We start from the raw sequence: 23,102 nt of genomic DNA, 5'->3' as shown, positions 1-23,102 counted from the left end.
TCTATATATGGAAGTAGCCTGGGATCCAAATTATTTTTAAAGTGAAATATATGTGCTTTTAAGTTTATGTATGGGGAAAGCTTAAAATGGGGAATGTTGGGCTCTCCAAATACTGCCAGACTACAGCTCCCATCATTTAACAACATCTGAAGGGCAACGGGTTCCTCAACCCTGTTTTAATTCATCTGAATAAAAGATAGAGCGGGCACTCATGCAGAGACGCAGCAGGGAGCCTCCTTTCTGGATGGTGCTCCTAGCAGCCTTTCCTCCAGCGATGGGGAACCAGTGGCCCTCCAGATATTGTTGCACTACAACTCCCATCCTGACTAAGGCTAATGAGAAGTGGACTTCAACAACCTCTGGAGGGCTATAGGTCCCTAGCTCAATGCTGGAGCATGTGCTTTGCATGTAGAAGGTCCCAGGTTCAATCCCCAATGGGTCTCCAGGTAGGGTTGAGAGAGATGGCCCAAAGGTCTGGATCACAATAAGGCACCTTCCTATATACCCCCATATTTGGATTAAAATAATAGGGAGCTTCCTTCTGAGGCTGTTGCAGAAAGCCAATGCAGCTGTTTCTGCCTCATCTCTGCTGCACTTTCGTTTGGAAAGTGGCGAAGCATCCAACAGATCAATAACTCACCACCGCTGACAAGGGAACTGACAAAGATGGGAGGAAAGGTTTCCATATCGATTGCAAACAAAGCAGGGAGTCTTGAGAGGCAGCCTTGAGACCTCTACCCAGCCATCATGGCTAAATATATCAAGAGGAGGGAGAGAAAGCAAGAGCGGAAAGTGCTTTTAACGAATTGGACATTAAAGAAAATGGGAGCATTTATAGACCAACTCCACCTCACCACCAAAACTGGCTGTTTTCAAGCCGTTGAAGCCACTGGCTGACCTGACCTGACTTGCTGTGATGTCATGGAATGTAGTTAATTAAGCAATAACAATATTTACTTCAAGTATTATACACCGCCTTTCAGGGAAAAGACCTCCAACGGCGGCGTACATGGAGCAGATTTAAAAAGATACATTTGAGTGATCAAACTGTAAGACTGCACCATCATAAGGAAGAGCATCATCTCAAGATGAAGCGGCATAGAAACATTGTTCCACACCATAGATTTAAAGCAGATTTAAACCACATGGCTTTCCCCACAGAATCCTGGGAACTGTAATTTACCCCTCACAGAGATACAATTCCAAGCATCCTTAACAAACTACAGGATTCTTTAGCGGAAGCCATGTGCCTCAAATGTACGGTGTGGAGGATGTGACTGGAACAAACGAATCTTCTGTTTGGCATTTTAAAAATATGTGAAATAGGAACAGTTTTCATGGTCCTCTTTCTTAGCAGAGATATAAACGCAAGCAGCGGGATGAGAATCAACCAGTCCACCCTTTCCCTCGGACACAAATAATAACAGACACAATCTTCTTAAGTAAAAGATAAAGAATGTTTACTCACGACCTCTCATATGTTCAGGAAACATAGGCTCTAGCTTAGATGGAAAAACAGAAGTCTCAGTCCATGATAATTGTCATCTTGGAAGAGAAGCTGTGTGGATGCTTCTCTCTCCTCAAGCTTAATGGAGAATATGCAAAAACTACCAGACAAAGGATGAGGAAGAGAGGGCCAGGTAACCCCACCCTTTAGGAAGTTACATCACTGGTAAACAGGTACATGGGATATTTCCCAAATATCCCTTAAAGGGAACATACAAGTTTGCTTATTCCAACATCTTCAAGGCATTTTTGAAGGCCACTGGCCTGATTCTGAGTAGTGTAATAGAACATTGACATGATGTGTCTTCAATGGGGGAAGGACAATGGCAATTCTCCTCTGAAATTTACTGTCCAAGGCACTTCCTTTAATTTTCTTCTTCCTCTTCCCCCTCTCTGGTATTCCTGCTGAAGGGGAATTGGATGAAGCGCACTGGGGAACTAACTTCCCAGACTGCCTTGGAAAGCATCAATCCCCCATCGATATTCGGAAGAAATATGTCAGATACACTCCGGGACTAGAAACACTGGAGCTCCACGGCTATGATGGGCCGCTGCAAGGACACTTCACGATGACCAACAACGGCCATTCAGGTAAATATGAGTGACTGGTAAGAGATGACGCCTTGTGATGGGCCAGGGTAAGAACCATGGTTTAGTGGGAGAGCATCCGTCTGCTTTGCATGCATACATTCCCAGTTTCCAGGCCTGGCACCAGCAGACAGCCAGGTTTGGCATGGGCCCAGAGGACCCCTCCTCAGGCTGGGCCTGGGAGGGTGGAGCTCCTATTCTGTGATCAGCAGTAGCGTCGGGTCTCAGGGTGCAATTTGCAGCCAGGCCAACATTGCTGTGGATTGTACAGCAGGAGCTCCACACTCCCAGGCAACACCTCCCACATCACTGCGTCAGTGCACTAGCGTGCACACACCACACACCTACCATCACCTCACTGACACCTCCACCATCATCTTAGGTAAGAGGAGGTATGGACGTGTGGGGATGCCAGAGGTGGGGCTGACATTAAGCCCATGCAAACTGCTTGGGGGGGGTGTTGGTAAGCGTTACAATGACCCAGGCCCGCAGCAGTCTTGTGCCTAAGTCATGCCTGGTGCTGGCCCTGCCAGGTTCAATCCCTGGAATCTCCAGGTAGGGCTGGAAATATCCTCTGTCTGAAATCCTGGAGAGCTGCTGCCAGTCAGGGTTGACAATATTAAGCTGGATAAAAAAGTCTGATTTGTAAAGCACTTTCCTGTGTTCCTGTGACAGCTTTCGCCTACCCGATCCATTCCCTGAATGTATCATAAATCAACACAAGGATGCTTTTCTAGATCAGTGATTCCCAAACTTTATTTCCTCATATGGACCACTTGAAAATTGCCAAGGGTCTTGGTAGGCCACTTAATGATGTTGCTACCTGTGGTAGCAACTGTAATGCACAGTGCTAGGTGCTGTATGATTTTTAATTATATTTTTATGGATACACCACAGACCATCTGAATCAAGCTCATCTGCAGACCACAGTTTGGGAACCCCCACTATAGATAAACAAACCCTTCAGGTCAATACAAGAATCTTCGTTTAGAGTTCGGTTGATAATACTAAGCATTTAAATAGCTCTTTTAAAAAAAAAAACAAATGAAGCATTTATTATTAGCTCAGCAATCTTCACAACAAGATTCCCCACAAGCAGAGGTTCTCCAGATGTTGCTGAACTACAACTCCTATCAGCCCCAGCAAACATGGCCTCTGGGAAGCCCACAAGCAGGACCTGAGTGCAAAAGCACTCTCCCTTCCTGCGGTCTCCAGCAACTGGTATTCAGAAGTATACTGCCTCTGACAATCCCCTATATTGCAATTGCGAGGATGAGGATGAAACCTCCTGGCTTTCCTAAGGACACCAAGATGTAGTGTTTCCCAGTCTCTGTCTTAATCATGTTTATGACACTGGGAAAGCCTTGGGGGCTTATAACCTGCCTGATCCTTTCTCCTTCTCTCCCAGATGAATTCTCCCCTCCCTTCCCTCTTCAACATTTACCATGGTATAGCATTATGGTTCTCCCCAAGGCTAAAGCAACCATGGTTAGCTTGAAACCCATTTGAAATCAGGACTAGCTTGAACACAGCGTGAAACCGTGGTTGTTAGCTTTAAAACCAGAGGTAACTTGAAACCCATTTGAAACGAGGGTTAGAATCTGGATGGCAACTCTGGCCCAGAACAGCCCGTTTTAAGTATGATGCAAGCTTCAGCGTGATACATAACATCAACCCTACAGCCACCTAGTGACGATTGAAATCTGTTTTGTACATTTTCAGCTGAATGCTATTTTACAAACAATGTTGGCTTCTTTTTCTTTCCCAATTTTTCAGTTGAACGAGCTGCCTCTCCTGATCTCATTTATTTCAAGGTCATCTGTTTCTTTTCTTTTCATTCTGCTAAATTCTATTCTGCTAATTTTGTGCTGATTTTCTCAAACCAGAGGCAGGAAACCGAGTCAGCAGCATGTACAAAATCGAGAGCGTAGGGGCCGTTTCCATTTGTGCAAGAGACATTTTTTTAAAAAAAGGACAAAAGGACAGTTGCAGTGTTACATACAGGCTAATCCTTCCCAGGCACCATGGGGATATTCCTAGAAATTATTTCTGACAATATGTAACTTGATGGAGTGTTGGAGTGATAAACTCAATTACAGTGTCTTTATACCAGTATAAAGTGAATTTGAAAAGGAAGGAAAATTTAGGAACATCAGAAGCTGCCTCATACTCAAGCTAATAATGGCCCATCAAACACAGTATGCCTACACTGACTGGCAGCCTAGCTCTCCAGGGTTTCAGACTAGACACTCCCAGCCCTACCTGGAGATACTGAGGATTGAACCTGGGATCTTCTTTTACCACTAAGCTACGGTCCTTCCCTTAAGACATAGGCAGCTGCCTGATACCAAATCAGACCATTGGTTCATCTAGCTTGGTATTGCTGACACTGACTGGCAGCAGCTCTCTAGGGTCTCAGACGGGACATTCCCAGCCCTACTTGGAATATTATATATTATATATATATATATATATATATATATATATATATATATGTATGTGTGTGTGTGTGTGTATACATATATATGTATGTATATTTAAAAAGCAATCAAAATGGAAATGAACTGCCTTCAAGTCGACCCCGACTTATGGTTACCCTATGAATAGGGTTTTCATGGTAAGCGGTATTCAGAGGGGATTTCCCATTGCCTTCCTCTGAGGCTAGACCTCCCCAGCTGGCTAGGGCCTGCCCAGCTTGCCACCGCTGCACAAGCCGCCCATTCCTTGTCCGCAGCTGCCAGCTGGGGGGCAACTGGGCTCCTTGGGACTATGCAGCTTGCCCACGGCTACACAGGTGGCAGGGCACGTAACCCCTGAGCCACTCACTGTGGGGTGATCTTTAGTTGGCCCTTGACACCCAGGAGACACAAGCAGGCATTTGAACTCAGACTCTGGACTCCCAGCCAGGCTCTCCTCCCCACTGTGCTATACCAGCAGCCTTATATTAGGTCATATTATTTTCCCTGTCAGTATCCTCTACTCTCATTGGCTGTGGCACTCCAGGGTTTCTGGCAGAGCCTTTCCCATCACCTGCAACCTGTTCTTTTTAAGTGGAGAAGCCTTGGATACCTTTCTGCATGCAAAACAAACAGACAAGCCCAGCTCCTTCCCCTTGTCTCAGCTGGAAGGCTGCCACCTACTTCAGGCTCTGATGGTAATCTCTTTCCAAACAGGCAAGACACAAATGCTCTAGTTGTCAGGAGACAATCTCCTGGCCCATTGATGAACCATCCGCCAACTATCTTCCTGACAATGGAATCCTCAGCCTAAAAATGTCTTTTGAAAGGAGAGGGAGAAAGGAAATGCGATTGATGGGCACCAATTTAGATGGCTTTAAAAGGGGATTAGGCACAGCTATAAGGGTTAATTAAATGTATATCCCACCCTTCCTCCCAAAGGGAGCCAAGGGCGGCAAACAAATTAAAGTACTAAAAACATCTTTTAAGGAAAAAAAAAGCCATAAAAGAAATCATAAAACTTCTTTAAAATTCCATTCCAATACAGATGCAGACTGGGATAAGGCGTCTACTTAAAAGGCTTGTTGAGAGCTGAATATTAAAGTCACTGTAGATATTCCAGAGAGCATTAAATGCCATTTAGATACAATTTATGCTTCATGATGACTTATAATTTATAAGGCTTCATTGATACCTTTAATCCAGTATATCTCGTTATATAACCTCTAGAGGTATTCCTAACTGTCGCTGCCACATACCAGCCCGTCCAGGATATACAATCAAAGTCAGGAGCATACTACGCTGCCTTGTACCAAGTCAGACCATCGCTCTGTCCAGCTCACTCCACCAACAGGCAGTGTCAGTCCAGGGTTGCAAAGGGCCATTCCCAGCCCTAACTGGAGATACGGTCTACCTGGTGGGGAAGGGCTGTAGCTCAGTGGTAGAGCATCTGCCTTGCATGCAGAAGCATCCCCAGGTAGGGCTGGGAACAGTCCCTGCCTGAAACCCTGGAGAGCTGCTGCCAGTCAGTGTAGACAATACTGAGCTAGATGGAACAAGGGTGTGACTTCCTGTGTTGCTGTAAGATGTTGTTGGGGATTGAACCCAGGACTGTGCATGCCAAGCAGGTGCTCTACCACTGATGAGCTGTGGCCCGTCCTCAAAAGTGCCCTTGCATACTAATCCTGCTCCCCCTCCAAAAGGGAAAAAAAAAGACTTTTTGCAATGAGGAAAGAGACAGGAAAATGCACTGGAAACTGTGGTTTGGTCAACGTTGTTTAACCTCCCTGCAAACCAATTAGGATAGCTGTTCAATAAATGAGTCATTTGGAAGAGTTCCAGAACAGTGTAGCCAATATCTGTACATTGTACCCCTGAATACCATTTGCTGAGGAGCACAAAGGGAAGAGAGGGCTGTTGCTTCCCAGAGGCCTCTGCCTTGCCACTACAGGAACGCCATGCCAGACTAGATGGGCTTTTGGCCTAATCGACCAGGGCTCCTCTTATGTTCCAGTTCTCTCCATTCCCCTTGGCATAGCAGAGCACAGCGGGTAGCTGACAACAGATGCAGGGAAAACAGTGGAGCGTTGAGACAAACTGTCTCCAGGGAGAGGAATCTCTAATCTCATCGCCCCAAAAGATAATGGTCAAGGCTGCCTGCTTATTATATACTGCGATGTATGTCCAGCCTCTCATTAGGTGGTTTTGGCACAGTGCTATTCTCCGTCTTTGCTCTCTGCAAATTAGTTGTTGTGTTTTCGTAAGAGGCTGTTGCTGTTTTTGCCAAGCCCCCGTCCAGTCCTCTTGTGCCTGTGTTTGTATTTTTCATGCAGGCTCATTAACATGGTCATTATTGCCAGTTAGCCTAAAACCGATTTTAATCGGGAGCATGCGTCTGCGGCCAAGGGCCTCAGCAAAAACACGGGCAATTTCCTTCAGCACAGGTTAAAAAACAGTCAATTCCCGCAACCCACTTATATGCTACGCTCTCTGCAAATAATGGCAGCAAACCTTCCTCTGCCTCCATCTCCCTGCAATCCTTCTGTCTGCGCCATCTTAAATGTCTTGGGCTGCATACACACTACATATTGGAAGCACATCCACCCCCGCGCCTCCCCCAAAAAAGAATCATGGAAACTGTAGTTTGCTTAGCTCTGTGAAAGGTAAACTACAGTTCCCAGGATTCTTTGCTTTAGGAACATAGGAAGGTGCCCTATACCAAATCAGAGAACGGGTCCATCTAGCTCAGTATTGTCTACCCTGGCTGGGACTTTCTGTATGCAAAACAGGTGTTCTGCCCCTGAGCTGCAGCCCTTTCTTATAGCTCAGCCATAGAGCATCTACACATTTAAAGCTTTAAACGTGGTTTGAAATGTGGTGTGTAGGAAGCCTGTATCCGGCCTTTCGTGAGCATTCGTTCTGATTTGTTTGCGAGGAGGTGCTATGACAACAAGCATTCATCCAGATTTCCTTGTGCGGTGGTTGTATGCCATCCCGTTAATAATTTATCGTGTGTGTGCGTGGTGTGTGTGTGTGTGAGAGAGAGAGAGAGAGAGAGAGAGAGAGATGTGCCTTCAAGTTGGTTACGACTTATGGCGACCCTATGAATCAGCGACCTCCAATAGCATCTGTTATAAACCACCCTGTTCAGATCTGTGGCTTCCTTTATGGAATCAATCCATCTCTTGTTTGGCCTTCCTCTTTTTCTACTCCCTTCTGTTTTTCTCAGCATTATTGTCTTTTCTAGTGAAGCATGTCTTCTCATTATGTGTCCAAAGTGTGTTTGTCTGCACGCACGTTATCTATCTATATGTTATACACATATATAATTATGGCTTATTGCAGGCTGGGTTTATGGGTGCTTTTAAAACATTTTGGTTAGATTGTTTTGATTTAGGTTCTCCCATCCCCCAGAGGTATAATCTACAGAAGAAAAACATGTTTTCAGCTGGTCTGCCCTACAGAGAGCTTTAGAACAAAAGCACACTGGTCTCCTTCTGAGAGGATGAGAATCTGATCTTCTCTTGTTCCTTGCAGGGGAATGAAATGTTCTTTTCAAAACTTGGCAGTGTATTGTATAGTGACAATGAGCCAATCTCTCTCTCTCTCTCTTATATATATATATATATATATATATATACATATTCTGGATTAGATCTATGGCTCCTAAAGTAATGGCCATATTAGGGTTCATGGCATTTTTATTTATTGCTATGTTAGTTGTAAGAGCATAAGAAGAGTCTGCTAGATGAGGCTAGTGGCCCATCTAGTCCAGCTGGCCACCTACAAAAAGGCCGCAAGCACAACCTGAGCACAAGAGCACTCTCCCCTCTTGCAGTTTTTAGCCACTGGTATTCCGAAGCATACCAACTCCAACTGCAGAGTCAGAGCACAGCCATCATGGCTAGTAGCCATGCGTAGCCTTATCCTCCCAGGCTATCGTCTGAAGGAACATGAGGCCACCACCTTGTTGAGGCGAAGCAGGTCTGGGTCTCATCAGTGCCTGGATGGAAGACCACATGTATGCCACCTCGGGTTCCTTGATGAAAGAAAGGTGGATATGAATGTAAGAAATAAATAATCCTATTTTAAAGCCTTCCAACTTGGTGGCCATCACTGACTTCTGTGGGAGCGAATTCCATAGCTTAACTATGCATTGCATGGAGAAGTCCTTTCTTTTGTCTGTCCTGAGTCTTCCAACATTCAGCTTCATTTAATATCCACAAGTCCTAATGTTAGGCGAGAGGGAGAAAAACTTTTCTCTATTCATTTTCTCCATGCCATGCATAATTTTATACACTTCTATCATATCACTGCATGCTCACCTTTTCTCTAAACTAAAAAGGCCCAAATGCTGCAACCTTTTCTCATTGGGGAGTCACTCCATCCCCTTCATCATTTTGGCTGTCCTTTTCTGAACCTTTTCCAACTCTACAATATCCTTTCTGAGGTGAAGCAACCTCAGTGTCCCAAATGCGGCAGCACTGTAGATTTGTGTAATGGCATTATGATATCGGCATATTTTTGTAAATAAAAGTGTTATTTTCAATTCCTTTCCTAAATTATCCCTAGCGTGGAATCTGCCATTTTCACAGCTGATGTACACTAGGTCACTTCACACAAAACAAAATGTCTCAGCGCAACCTAATAACAAAGTAAAATATGAACAGATAAAGTCAAACAAGATGCAAAATGTACTGCCTTCCAAGTCGATTCCGACTTATGGCGACCCTATGAATAGGGTTTTCATGAGGCCGAGAGGCAGTGACTGGCCCAAGGTCACAGCCATGATGTAAAATGATGTACTGTATAAAATTCCTAAAAATCTCTTCCAGCAATGCAATAAGAAGGACAAATTCTACCTTTCCCCCCCTCCCAAAAAAGATGAGCACCAGAGTAGAGGCTAGCTTAACCACTAAAAGCCTGGGTGAATAAAAATATCTTAGCTGGGCGCCTCAAAACTGACAATGATGGCACAGAAGTCTGTCCTTGTGTTGTGAACTGCTGTGATGCCACAGAACTTTCACAAACATTCTAACTGTTTTAGGGAAAACATGTCAGCAATGGAAAGTTGACAAACAACTTTTTAAAAGTCATGATTAGGACAGGCACCCTATAAATATTACTATGATTAACATCTTTCATGTTAATGAGGGGGAAAAGCAGTGACACAAAGGCAATAATAACAGTAATAATAATTCCTCTAACCAGTTGCAGCTTTGCTAAGGGAGTTGTTTTCCACCTGACTTTACTTCCTGCTTTCACTCCCCCTTCTAGTTCAGATAGACCTTCCACCAACCATGACCATCACCAAAGGCTTTTCTGGCACCTTCACAGCTGTCCAGTTCCATGTTCATTGGGGAGGAATGGATCGCGAGACCAGTGGCTCTGAACACACCGTGGATGGGATGAGATATATTGCTGAGGTATATTTACTTATTGCAATCTTTATACCCCACCTCTCCTCTGAGGAGCTCCAAGTGGTGTGTGTAGTCCCCAGTGAGCTTCCTGGCTGAGTCAGGATTTGAACTCTCACCTCCCATGTTTGGAAAGATGACCCTGCAGGGCAGGTGGATGTCGAATATAGGCGCTTTCTCATTAAACACTTTAGGATATTCCTTTTGATCATGGGAAAACAAAGAATTGGCTGACCACAGCCAAGGCGTGTCAGAAATAGCACCCATAATATCTAGGTGAGAGCAAGGATAATCACAGGAACATAGGAAGCCACCTTATACTGAGTCAGATCATCAGTCCATCTAGCTCAGCACTGTCTGCACTGACTGGCAGCAGCTCTGCAGAGTTTCCCAGCTCTACCTGGAGACGCCAGGGATTGAAGGGCACACCCCCTGCATGCAAAACAGATGCTCTGTTACTAAGCTATGACCCTTTGCTGTTAGATTAAGAAAAGGGAGGCATTTTAGAAAAGTCACATTTGCAAAACTAAATTTGTATTGTACTGACGATTTTTTGGTAGGTTAATTCGTGTACAAAAGATGTTTTGAGTTAAGTTCAATTACTGGTTTGTAAGAGTTTGTAACTCTTATAGAGACTCTGTCAAAATAATGATTCCAAATGCTCCTCTTCAATTTTTCAATATTTCTTGCCCTTCAAAGCAAAATTATTATTTGTTTGATAGGGGACCCCTCGCAGAGCCACAATTTCCAGCCCCTTTCAACAAACTACACTTCCCATGATTCTTTAAGGGAGAAGCTATGTCTGTTAAAGCAATTTCATAGTGCTTTAAATGTATGGTGTGGATGTGTCCTTAGATGGATTCACAATTTGCTAGACTGCAAATTTTCATTGCCCTTTCTGTTAGTATAATACACTTGTTATTTTATTTTTTGTAATGCTATGGGGGTGGGGCTCTTAAACCTGACATGATTTCAGGTCTCCACATGCCTTAATCCTGCCCTGCTCCTCAGGGTCTCAGGTGGAGGAATGTTTTTCTTCAATCACTTCCTATTACTGGAACAAAGGAACTTCGAAGGGAGACTGCAGCCTCTGAATTAACAATTCATCAAGAGGTTCAACGCTATCACTGGAATAACAGATTTGAACCAGGCCAATTTAAAACAACAACAACACTACATGTGTCAAACCACTTACCAGTGCCAGCACAACCTTTCTGTGAGCATGAATGGCCTCTGTTAAGAATGCAAGTGTCACCACCAGCAGCCCTCTATCTCTGCAACTCATCACACCTCTGATGAAGTGAACTGTAATCCACAAAAGCTCATGCCATCATATATCTGTTAGTCTTTAAGGTGGCACACAATTTTCTTTTTGCTGTCTTTGTTGCAGGTGCCTATAGGGGCTACCGCTCTGGTAATTATCACTTGCTAAGCACAAACCAACCAACCTGGATTTACCAGGTGTAATGATTCTGGGGTTGAGCACACACTGTACATTTAAAGTACATGACTCCTCCCCAAAGAATCCTGGGAACTGTAGCTTATCCCAGAGAGCTACAATTCCCAGCACTCTTAACAAACTACAATTCCCAGGATTCATTGGGGAAGTCATGTGATTTAAATATATGGTGTGTATGCACTCACCGTCTACAGACAAATGATGGGAATGAGGAGTGGGTTGAAACAATCTTATTCCCCAGAGTCTCTCAGACAGGTGTGAGGAACCTTCAGCCCTCCAGATGTTGCTGAACTATTGTTATTATTATCTTTTATTTATACCCCGCTCTTTTTCCAAACTGGAACTCAAGGCGGCTTCCAGGTAAAAGTAAGTACATATCATTAAGAACATATAAACATATAAAACATATAAACATATGAAAATAAGCATTAAAACAGAATTAAACTATTAAGATGTTAAAACCAATTAGACATACACTTAAAATACTGCAACCCAGTTTAAGAGCATACAAGTAAAACAGTAACATACAGTTGCTGAACTACAACTCCCATCATTTCTGGACATTGGTCATGCTTCCTGAGGTTGATGGGAGTTAGTTTCACAGCATACCCCACACCTACTCTAAGACAACCTTGCGCAATGTCTAGACCCTTGGAACTGCCTGGATCATGGGTTTTAAACTGTTTTTAATAAAATATTTTATATTGATCTACAGATGAAGGGTGGGTGGTGGTAATAATTCCAGGTTGCGTATAGTTTAATTGTATGTTTTTGTATGCTTTTAACTACATGTAGTTTTATTGGTAAGCCGCCCTGAGTTCCAGTTTGGAAAAAGGGTGGTGTAAAAATAAAGTTTCATTCATTCATTCATTCAATAATAATAATAATAATAAATGTGACCTTAGACCAAGTCTTCAAAGTACCACCTTTTTAATACTCAGATAATCTCTAAATTATTAACTTTATCATTACATCTTAGATATTAAACAATAACAAGCAAGCAAAATGAAATGATGATTGTGAACATAAGAACATAAGAACATAAGAAGAGCCTGCTGGATCAGGCCAGTGGCCCATCTAGTCCAGCATCCTGTTCTCACAGTGGCCTACCAGGTGCCTGGGGGAAGCCCGCAAGCAGGACCCGAGTGCAAGAACACTCTCCCCTCCTGAGGCTTCCGGCAACTGGTTTTCAGAAGCATGCTGCCTCTGACTAGGGTGGCAGAGCACAGCCATCATGGCTAGTAGCCATTGATAGCCCTGTCTTCCATGAATTTGTCTAATCTTCTTTTAAAGCCGTCCAAGCTGGTGGCCATTACTGCATCTTGTGGGAGCAAATTCCATAGTTTAACTATGCGCTGAGTAAAGAAGTACTTCCTTTTGTCTGTCCTGAATCTTCCAACATTCAGCTTCTTTGAATGTCCACGAGTTCTAGTATTATGAGAGAGGGAGAAGAACTTTTCTCTATCCACTTTCTCCATGCCATGCATAATTTTATACACTTCTATCATGTCTCCTCTGACCCGCCTTTTCTCTAAACTAAAAAGCCCCAAATGCTGCAACCTTTCCTCATAAGGGAGTCGCTCCATCCCCTTGATCATTCTGGTTGCCCTCTTCTGAACCTTTTCCAACTCTAGAATATCCTTTCTGAGATGAGGCGACCAGAACTGTACACAGTATTCCAAATGCGGCCGCACCATAGATTTATACAACGGCATTATGATATTGGCTGTTTTATTTTCAATACCTTTCCTAATTATTGCTAGCATGGAATTTGCCTTTTTCACAGCTGCCGCACACTGGGACGACATTTTCATCGTGCTGTCCACCACAACCCCGAGGTCTCTCTCCTGGTCGGTCACCGCCAGTTCAGACCCCATGAGCGTATATGTGAAATTAAGATTTTTTGCTCCAATATGCATAATTTTACACTTGTTTATATTGAATTGCATTTGCCATTTTTCCGCCCATTCACTCAGTTTGGAGAGATCTTTTTGGAGCTCTTCGCAATCCCTTTTTGTTTTAACAACCCTGAACAATTTAGTGTTGTCAGCAAACTTGGCCACTTCACTGCTCACTCCTAATTCTAGGTCATTAATGAACAAGTTGAAAAGTACAGGTCCGAATACCGATCCTTGAGGGACTCCACTTTCTACAGCCCTCCATTGGGAGAACTGTCCGTTTATTCCTACTCTCTGCTTTCTGCTTCTTAACCAATTCCTTATCCACAAGAGGACCTCTCCTCTTATTCCATGACTGCTAAGCTTCCTCAGAAGCCTTTGGTGAGGTACCTTGTCAAACGCTTTTTGAAAGTCTAAGTACACTATGTCCACTGGATCACCTCTATCTATATGCTTGTTGACACTCTCAAAGAATTCTAATAGGTTACTGAGACAGGACTTTCCCTTGCAGAAGCCATGCTGGCTGTGCTTCAGCAAGGCTTGTTCTTCTATGTGCTTAGTTAATCTAGCTTTAATAATACTTTCTACCAGTTTTCCAGGGACAGAAGTTAAGCTAACTGGCCTGTAATTTCCGGGATCCCCTCTGGATCCCTTTTTGAAGATTGGCGTTACATTTGCCACTTTCCAGTCCTCAGGCACGGAGGAGGACCCGAGGGACAAGTTACATATTTTAGTTAGCAGATCAGCAATTTCACATTTGAGTTCTTTGAGAACTCTCGGGTGGATGCCATCCGGGCCCGGTGATTTGTCAGTTTTTATATTGTCCATTAAGCTTAGAACTTCCTCTCTCGTTACCACTATTTGTCTTAGTTCCTCAGAATCCCTTCCTGCAAATGTTAGTTCAGGTTCAGGGATCTGCCCTATATCTTCCACTGTGAAGACAGATGCAAAGAATTCATTTAGCTTCTCTGCAATCTCCTTATCGTTCTTTAGTACACCTTTGACTCCCTTATCATCCAAGGGTCCAATTGTCTCCCTAGATGGTCTCCTGCTTTGAATGTATTTATAGAATTTTTTGTTGTTGGTTTTTATGTTCTTAGCAATGTGCTCCTCAAATTCTTTTTTAGCATCCCTTATTGTCTTCTTGCATTTCTTTTGCCAGAGTTTGTGTTCTTTTTTATTTTCTTCATTTGGACAAGACTTCCATTTTCTGAAGGAAGACTTTTTGCCTCTAAGAGCTTCCTTGACTTTGCTCGTTAACCATGCTGGCATCTTCTTGGCCCTGGCGGTACCTTTTCTGATCTGCGGTATGCACTCCAGTTGAGCTTCTAATATAGTGTTTTTAAACAACTTCCAAGCATTTTCGAGTGATGTGACCCTCTGGATTTTGTTTTTCAGCTTTCTTTTTACCAATCCCCTCATTTTTGTGAAGTTTCCTCTTTTGAAGTCAAATGTGACCGTGTTGGATTTTCGTGGCAATTGGCCAGTTACATGTATGTTTAATTTAATAGCACTGTGGTCACTGCTCCCAATCGGTTCAACAACACTTACATCTCGCACCAGGTCCCGGTCCCCACTGAGGATTAAGTCCAGGGTTGCCGTCCCTCTGGTCGGTTCCATGACCAACTGATCTAGGGAATAGTCATTTAGAATATCTAGAAACATTGCTTCTTTGTCATGACTGGAACACATATGCAGCCAGTCTATGTCTGGGTAGTTGAAGTCACCCATTACTACCACATTTCCTAGTTTGGATGCTTCCTCAATTTCATATCTCATCTCAAGGTCTCCCTAAGCATTTTGATCAGGGGGACGATAGATCGTTCCCAGTATTAAGTCCCTCCTGGGGCACGGTATCACCACCCACAACGATTCTGTGGAGGAGTCTGCCTCTTTTGGGGTTTCGAGCTTGCTGGATTCAATGCCTTCTTTCACGTATAGAGCGACTCCGCCATCAATATGTCCTTCCCTGTCCTTCCGATATAGTTTATATCCAGGAATAACCGTATCCCACTGGTTTTCTCCATTCCACCAGGTCTCGGTTATGCTCACTATATCAATGCTCTTCTCTAAGACCAAGCACTCCAGTTCTCCCATCTTGGTTCGGAGGCTCCTAGCATTAGCGTACAGGCACTTGTAAGCAGTGTCTCTCTTCAAGTGTCTTGGCACTTGTGGTTAGGCCTGTGGTAATTTTGCTCTTCTGAATTTATATCCTGTGCCCCTGCTCTCACAATGCCTACTTCTAGGCCTACCCCTTTTAAAATGTAATCATTTCTTTGGTTTTTATCCCAGGGGGGAGGTTTATTCCGAACCGGACCTTCCTCAGCTCCTGTCGGGTTTCCCCCCTCAGTCAGTTTAAAAGCTGCTCTGCTACCTTTTTAATTTTAAGTGCCAGCAGTCTGGTTCCATTCTGGTTCAAGTGGAGCCCGTCCCTTTTGTACAGGCCCGGCTTGTCCCAAAATGTTCCCCAGTGCCTAACAAATCCGAACCCTTCCACCCAACACCATCGTCTCATCCACGCATTGAGACTGCGAAGCTGGGCCTGTCTGGCTGGTCCTGCGCGTGGAACCGGTAGCATTTCAGAGAAAGCCACCTTGGAGGTCCTGGCTTTCAGCATCCTACCTAGCAACCTAAATTTTGCTTCCAGGACCTCACGGCTGCATTTCCCCATGTCGTTAGTGCCAACGTGCACCACGACCACTGACTCCTTCCCAGCACTGTCTACCAAACTATCTAAACAACGGGCGATATCCGCAACCTTCGCACCAGGCAGGCAAAACACCTTGCAGTCTACACGCCCATCACACACCCCACTGTCTATGTTCCTAATGATCGAATCACCCACTACAAGGATCCCTCCACCCCCTGAAGATATATCCTCGGCACGAGAGGATAGCTGCTCATCCCCCAAGGAATGGGTCCCTTCTAAGGGATCGTTTCCCTCTTCCTCAGCTGGATGCTCTCCTTCCCCGAGACCATCGTTCTCCATGATACCAGGAGAGCTATCATCGTTGGAGTGGGACACAGCTATAACGTCCCTGAAGGCCTCCTCCACACACCTCTCTGCCTCTCTCAGCTTTTCCAGGTCCGCCACCTTGTCCTCAAGGAAATGAAGTCGTTCCCGGAGAGCCAGGAGCTCATTGCACCGAGAGCACACCCACGACTTCTGTCCAACAGGCAGATAGTCGTACATGCTGCAGGCGGTGCAAAACACTGGAAAGCCCCCACACCCCTGCTGGCTTCTTACCTGCATAGTTTTGTTTAAGGTTTATTACGTCAATGGGTTGGAGACTGCAGTTTAGTTGAGGTGAAATTAGTGATTAAGATGTGCGATCCACAGGAAATAACTTATCTTTACCAATTCATTATATTGTACTAATTAAGACATTTCTACACCTTCCTACAGTAGAAAGACTCAGTATTTCTTACTCATGGGTCTCTAATCTGGCATTCCAATTCTTCTTGATGGCATAGACCTATCCCTGCCACAGACTATCAGGGTCACATGTGAGAGTTTGCACACACATCATATGTTTGTGCGTACAAAGCATGTGCTCTACCACTCAGCTTTTTTAACCATCCTCATCCTCCTCTTCCTCACAGCTGCACATTGTCCTTTACAACTCAGCCAAGTATGCAAGTTTTGAGCAAGCCAAGATTCAACCAGACGGCTTGGCAGTTCTGGCTTTCCTGTTTGCGGTAGGTAGCTGCTCCAGATGGGGGCGGAACGACGGAGTAGTTGGGGTCACCTTCTTCTGCCTATTCCTCTCCGCTCTCCTATCCCGATAAGAGTCCGCTGAGGTAGGAAAACATTTTCAGCCTCAGGGCCACATTCCCCCAAGGGGAACCTTTGGCCCTCCAGATGGTGCTGAACTACATCTCCCATCATCCTCAGCCTTTGGCCATACTTGTTGGGGCTGATGGGAATTGTAGTTCAGCACCACCTGAAGGGCCAAAGGTTCCCTAAATCTGGCCTAATAGTAGGGCCAGCCCTGGGTCCCGTACCTGCTTGCATGAAAACCTGCCTGCCTGCAGTAGCATTGAAGGCTGAGATTCAGAGGTAAAATGGGTAGCAACCACAGACAGGGACTTTTCTGTGGAGACCACCTAGACTTCAGAATCCCACTTCTCTCCCTGTATATTTATAGTTATTTTGTTAGGCACTAAATAAATATGTATTATATTTTTTTCTGTCTGATCAAGCCTTGCATGGCCCTTGATTAGCATTTAGTTTTGATATTTTTTTTCTTGCTTATTTTAGGATGCTGGATTTGTTTTGTATTTAACAGTAATAGATAGCTTTAGTATTTGTTCTGGACTTCCATGCAGGTTCACATTTGTTAGAAAAGATATAAATCTCATTTGGAAATGTTTGAGATTCCCAAAAGTCAACTGCAAATTCTGAAAATTAAGTGGGTGCCGAATTCCCTACTGAAGCTGTTGGTGGTGTGAATATTATGGAGAATGTCTCTCTTGTGTCTCAAGCAACCACTAGGGGGCACAAAACGAAAAGAAATGGCAAACGGGAGAATAAATTTGTCTCTGCGGCTTTTTGTTCTGGGAAAATGTAGCAGAAAAGTTTAGTAGCAATGAGAGACGGGAGAGTGTGTTAGCGGGGAAGGATACTGCAGGGGTGAGACTGGGCTGGGACCATCAAGGGGCCGGCTTTCCCCCCCCTTGCCCCCTCACTCCTGCTCTTAGTGACATTTTTCTGGGGACTGTCCTTTACCAGGAAGTACTTTTGGTTTTTAGCCGTTGTTGCTTTTTAGAAATGCTAGGATTTTGTTGGCTTGAGTTTTTGTAAATTGTGTTGTTCTTATTTGTATTTGAGTTTTTCTATTTGTGTATATGCCACCTTGGGGGCCGTTTTGGCCTAAAGGCGGCCTAGAAATAAACCAAAACATAACATATTTGCCTCGCGTCATTTTCCTGTTAAAATGCTGCTTTCTTTACAGGAAGACAAATTAGAAAACACCTACTACAGCGATTTCATCACCAACTTGGCCAAAATCAGGTTTGCAGGTACGTTTGATGGGCCTCCCTTAAATCTTGACACAGTATTCCTTGGTTAGGCAAGAGGAGCGATTTATTTTACTTTTTCATTACACCAGTTTTAATTGGAATATTTCCACATGCACGGAACTGCAAAAGAGGACAGAGAAAAATGTTTCTCCCTCTCTCATCATACTAGAACTCACTGAAGCTGAGTGGTGGGAGATTCAGGACAGAGAAAAGAAAGGACTTTTTAGTTTAGAGAAAAGGCGGGTCAGAGGAGACATGATAGAAGTGTATAAAATTATGCATGGCATGGAGAAAGTGGACAGAGAAAAGTTCTTCTCCCTCTCTCATAATACTAGAGCTCGTGGACATTCAAAGAAACTGAATGTTGGAAGATTCAGGACAGACAAAAGGAAGTACTTCTTTACTCAGCGGATAGTTAAACTATGGAATTTGCTCCCACAAGACGCAGTGATGGCCACCAGCTTGGATGGCTTTAAAAGAAGATTAGACAAATTCATGGAGAACAGGGCTATCAATGGCTACTAGCCATGATGGCTGTGCTCTGTCACCCTAGTCAGAGGCAGCATGCTTCTGAAAACCAGTTGCCGGAAGCCTCAGGAGGGGAGAGTGTTCTTGCACTCGGGTCCTGCTTGCAGGCTTCCCCCAGGCACCTGGTTGTCCACTGTGAGAACAGGATGCTGGACTAGATGGGCCACTGGACTGATCCAGCTGGCTGTTCTTATGTTCTTATGACTTCTTCACACACTGAATGCTTAAACTATGAAATTTGCCCCCACAAGAGGCAGTGATGGCCACCAATTTGGATGGCTTTCAGAGAAGATGAGACAAATTCATGGACGGAAAGGCTACCAACCCTGATAGATACCTTCCACCTCCCCTGTTGGAGGCAGTAAATGCTTCTGAACACTACTTACCGGAAACTGCAAGAGGAGAGAGAAGTCTTGCGCTAAGGCCCTGCTTACAGGCTTCCTACAGGCATCTGGTGGGCCACCGTGAGAACAGGCTGCTGGACTAGATGATAGGCCTTAGGCCTGATCCAGGTGACCAGTGTGCCTGTTCAGCCTGCAGTCCAGATGTTAAACTGCTGATGGGCAACTTCAAGACATTCCACTCTCCCTTCTTAAGATCATTTAACGATAAGTGCTTTAAACATATAGTGTGGGTGTGACCTTTCCCGCAGCTTTAAATCCTGCCTTGCAAGGTCCACTTGAAGTATGACAACAAGGCAAGGCATTTGATCAGCACTTATCACTGCATAAAAACATTATGTTTTGGTTTGTGTATAAATATTGTGTGTGTGTGTGTGTGTGTGTGTGTGTGTGTGTATTTAGGGCAGTCAACTACACTCAACACTCTTGATCTCCTGTCCATGTTGCCGGAAAACCTTGCAAATTTCTACAGATACCAGGGTTCCTTGACCACACCTCCGTGCACAGAGAATGTGCTCTGGACAGTATTTGATTCGCCCATCAAACTATCTCACGCACAGGTAAGAAAGCATTTATCGGTCTTCTTTTAGGTTTATTGACTTTGTGAACTGCTTCACAAGAGTAAATTGCAGTTTACCCCTCACAGAGCTACAGTTCCTAGCTTCCTTAACAAACTACAGTTCCTAGGATTCTTTTGGGGAAGTCGTGTGTTTTAAATGGGCTTAAGTGTATGGGGCAAATACAGGAGTTTAAACTGGTGTTTAGAAATGTAAATTGCACAAAAAGCTATTTTTGGCACCAAGCAGCATAAGCTTTTGTGCTTAAGAAAATGTGTGTACTGCTTAACTGTAAATAAATCCTCTAAGGGGTTTACAAAGACCATGGAATGTACCTAAAACCATGTCAATAAAAACAAGTTTATAGAAAAGTTTACCAAAAAAGCAAAATAAATAAAATCAACTGTTTACACATTCTGAACAAACATTATGGATTAAAAGACACATCAGCTTCACATGTCTGGGTAGACAGACCTAAACAGAAATAGTTTTTAGCAGATATCAAAATGAATACAGTGAAGGTGCCCTGCCCAATGTCAACGGCCAAGGAGTTCCCAGCGCATAGGAGCTGCCACACTAAAAGATCAGTTGCTTACAAATGTGGAAGGAACATTATGTGGCACTTGTAAAAGTTATGGAAGAATTAAAAAAAAGGCCAAGATACAAATGAACATCAGTTATTTCTGTAACACAGACATGAAAGAGTAAATCTATGGCCTTTGGCCAATATAATGTACTATACTAACTAATCCATCTTATGTGTCTTCACAACCCTAAAAAGCAGACACTGTATATGATGTTACATTTTCCCCTATATTAGAGACATAGGATTTTCATTTTGTATCTTCATTTATTCTTCAGTGTCTATGAATTGGTCAGGGAATATATTTCCCAGGCTTGGTTTTGCACTCGTGAAAGAACCAGTTCCAAGTATATAATTCCTGTTACTCTTGAAAGGGTCAATTTTCTTGCTTTGTAGATTATGCTGCTGGAGAATGCCATTCTGGACTGGGAAAACAATACCCTGAGGAATGATTACCGGCGTGCCCAGCCCCTCAATGGCAGGGTGGTTGAAGCATCATTCCAAGCCAAGATTAATGAAGGTATGAATCAGTAACTTAGGCCAGTGGGGAGACGTACAAAAGGAATGGGCAAACAGTGGCTCTAAGAACCTAAGAAGAGCCTGGCTGCTGAATCAGGCCAAAGGAGGCCCATCTAGTCCAGCATCCTGTTCTCACAGTGGCCAACCAGATGCCTCAATGGGAAACCCACAAGCAGGACCTGGGTGTAGCAGCAACTCTCTCCATTAGCAACGCAGAGGCATTCAGAGGTATATTGCCTCTTACAGCGGAGGCAGAACATAGCCATCATGGCTAGTAGTAGCCACTGCTAGAACCTTATCCTCTATGAATGAGACTAAACCCCTTTTAAAGCTATCCAAGATGGTTGTCATCACTAGGGATCGGAGAGAAATTCAGTTCCGTTTGCATTTAAAGGTGACTTGCCTAATTTGCCCTTTCCCAAACAATACACAGCCACCCTTCAAAATTCACACATCTCTGGATTTTGCAGCGCAACTCTTCAGTCATGTCATGCGTACAGAAAGGCATATACAAGGGTGAACAAGTATGTGTAAAATGCATATATTAGCAAATTGAACGTTTAAAAATGCATCGTATTAGATAAATTGCTTTGCAAAAATGTACGTGAGAGGCCAAACTACAGACAAACATTTGCACACGTCTCATACCCCTGGGGAAAGGGCCCGTCATAGGGGCCTTGCTCCATATCTGGTAAAGAGGTCAAAAAAAAGGCACCAACTCCCACCTGTTTCGTTGTAGACCTGGTTTTGCTGCAGGAACGTTTCCTCACATTCCCTGGGGAAGGCCCGGGCTCCTCCCAGCTCCACGTCCTTTAGCAGACCTCTGCTTCTCAGAGGTGCTTCACAGTTTCCAGGAGATGTTCTTCCCCAACGCAGACAGGAGTCTTTTACCTCAGCGTCCTTGGCAAAGTTAAATCAAGGGTTCCTAGGCCTCCCTAAAATGCAAGGGGAGCTAGGTAAGCCTGGGCTGCTGGTATCCCCCCTCTGGCCACACCCAAGCCAAGAAGGGCCACAATGACCATCGTTTCCCCCAACATCCTCCCTGAGTCACCACAAAGCTCCCTCTCTCTGAGGCTTTTTATATCTTCCCTGACTCCTCTCACTTCCTTCTGCCTAAGACACAACAGCTGAGCGCCTTCTCAGCCATCAGGCAGCTGAGGAAGGGTGCCTCTACTCTTCTTCTCCCACAGGTGGGAGTCTCCTCTCCAGGCAGTGTCCAGCTGAGGACTCCTCAGGAGTAATTGCCTGGGTGCTGCCTGCTGGTGTGGACCAAGGCCTGCTTAAGGGGCCAGGGGGCAGCATAGGACCAGTGAGCCCTGGCAGCCCATCACAGTATATTAGGATGGATTTTCATGGGAACTTAAAAAAAAATTGAATGTAAACTGATCTGGAAATGTGCAGAACTGAACTTAAGATTGGAAAGAACAGGAATAGATCTGCCCAGCACTGGCAAATTCAGTGTAGTGGCAAATTCAGCCTGTTAGGGTCCCATCATGATAGTCATGGCCAGCTAGATTGCCTCTGGGAAGCATCTGGTATTCAGAGGTATACAAGCGAGACCTGCAGTAAAACGCTCAGGGCTCAGCTGTGTTCTCTTCTGGGATATTCTGTTCTCCTCTCCCCGGAACAGCCCAGTGCTCAGAACTGGACTTCAGATGGGGTCTGACTAGTGCAGAATCAAGTGGAACTGTCCTTGCTATGACTTGGGAACTCTGGTTCTGTTAGTGCATCAGAAAAATAATAATAATAATTGCATTCATCTTTTTTTTGCAGTTGTGTCACTGTGCTGAGTCCAGCTCAGTTTACAGCCCTAAGATCCTTTGAACACCCAGATTGGCAATGCCTCAGTTGTTGAGAGATCCCCAATCTCAGTTGCTGACAGATCCTGAATCTGCATTTTCTTGCTTTGTAAAGTGAAAGCATATTGGGGGGCCACAGAAATTCTAGCATGTTTTTAAAAGTAGTCTATGTAAAACAACGTGGCCCTAGTGTAGTGTATACTTGGCTATGGTTTTCTAGCAGCAATTGTGACCTCTGCAGAAATAGCTCAAAGCTGCTTTCCATCAGAGGATATTTTGGTCCCCAGACGGTAACAAGAGGTGCTGGAAAACTGGAAGGGGGGGAATGTCAAAAAGAAACATGATTTGTGGTCATGGCAAGAGGGCTGT

At 44.3% G+C, this 23,102-nt stretch overlaps 3 protein-coding genes across 11 annotated transcripts in view; 1 reads left to right on the top strand and 2 right to left on the bottom strand.

Annotated features, from left to right (window-relative positions):
- ENO1 (enolase 1) overlaps nucleotides 1–21,743 on the bottom strand; it is a 66,876-nt gene extending 45,133 nt beyond the window's left edge. Inside the window, exon 1 of one of the 2 annotated variants that reach the window (XM_061601266.1) lies at nucleotides 21,660–21,743. The gene's annotated coding sequence lies outside the window, so the exon portion shown is untranslated. The remainder of the gene's footprint in view (nucleotides 1–21,659) is intronic. The other variant, XM_061601265.1, reaches the window with a different exon arrangement.
- LOC133372516 (solute carrier family 2, facilitated glucose transporter member 5-like) overlaps nucleotides 1–23,102 on the bottom strand; it is an 87,907-nt gene that overhangs the window by 17,634 nt on the left and 47,171 nt on the right. For 6 of the 8 annotated variants that reach the window (XM_061601255.1, XM_061601260.1, XM_061601259.1 and 3 more), the window contains one exon: nucleotides 21,660–21,869. The exons of 1 other annotated variant lie outside the window; for it this stretch is intronic. The gene's annotated coding sequence lies outside the window, so the exon portion shown is untranslated. Of the gene's footprint in view, nucleotides 1–11,162; nucleotides 11,273–21,659; nucleotides 21,870–23,102 lie in introns of all 8 variants that reach the window. One more of the 8 variants, XM_061601256.1, reaches the window with a different exon arrangement.
- The window catches only part of CA6 (carbonic anhydrase 6), a 29,380-nt gene that overhangs the window by 1,976 nt on the left and 4,302 nt on the right, over nucleotides 1–23,102 (top strand). The window contains exons 3-8 of the mRNA XM_061601263.1: nucleotides 1,918–2,097; nucleotides 9,828–9,976; nucleotides 16,928–17,023; nucleotides 18,280–18,346; nucleotides 19,678–19,835; nucleotides 20,812–20,935. Of these exons, the coding sequence (XP_061457247.1) occupies nucleotides 1,918–2,097; nucleotides 9,828–9,976; nucleotides 16,928–17,023; nucleotides 18,280–18,346; nucleotides 19,678–19,835; nucleotides 20,812–20,935 (774 nt within the window). The remainder of the gene's footprint in view (nucleotides 1–1,917; nucleotides 2,098–9,827; nucleotides 9,977–16,927; nucleotides 17,024–18,279; nucleotides 18,347–19,677; nucleotides 19,836–20,811; nucleotides 20,936–23,102) is intronic.

Source organism: Rhineura floridana, chromosome 18, assembly GCF_030035675.1.
Source record: "Rhineura floridana isolate rRhiFlo1 chromosome 18, rRhiFlo1.hap2, whole genome shotgun sequence".
Lineage (NCBI taxonomy): Eukaryota > Metazoa > Chordata > Lepidosauria > Squamata > Rhineuridae > Rhineura > Rhineura floridana.
The sequence above is the reverse complement of the archived record's forward strand: the minus strand, read 5'-3'. Positions and strand labels throughout refer to the sequence as shown.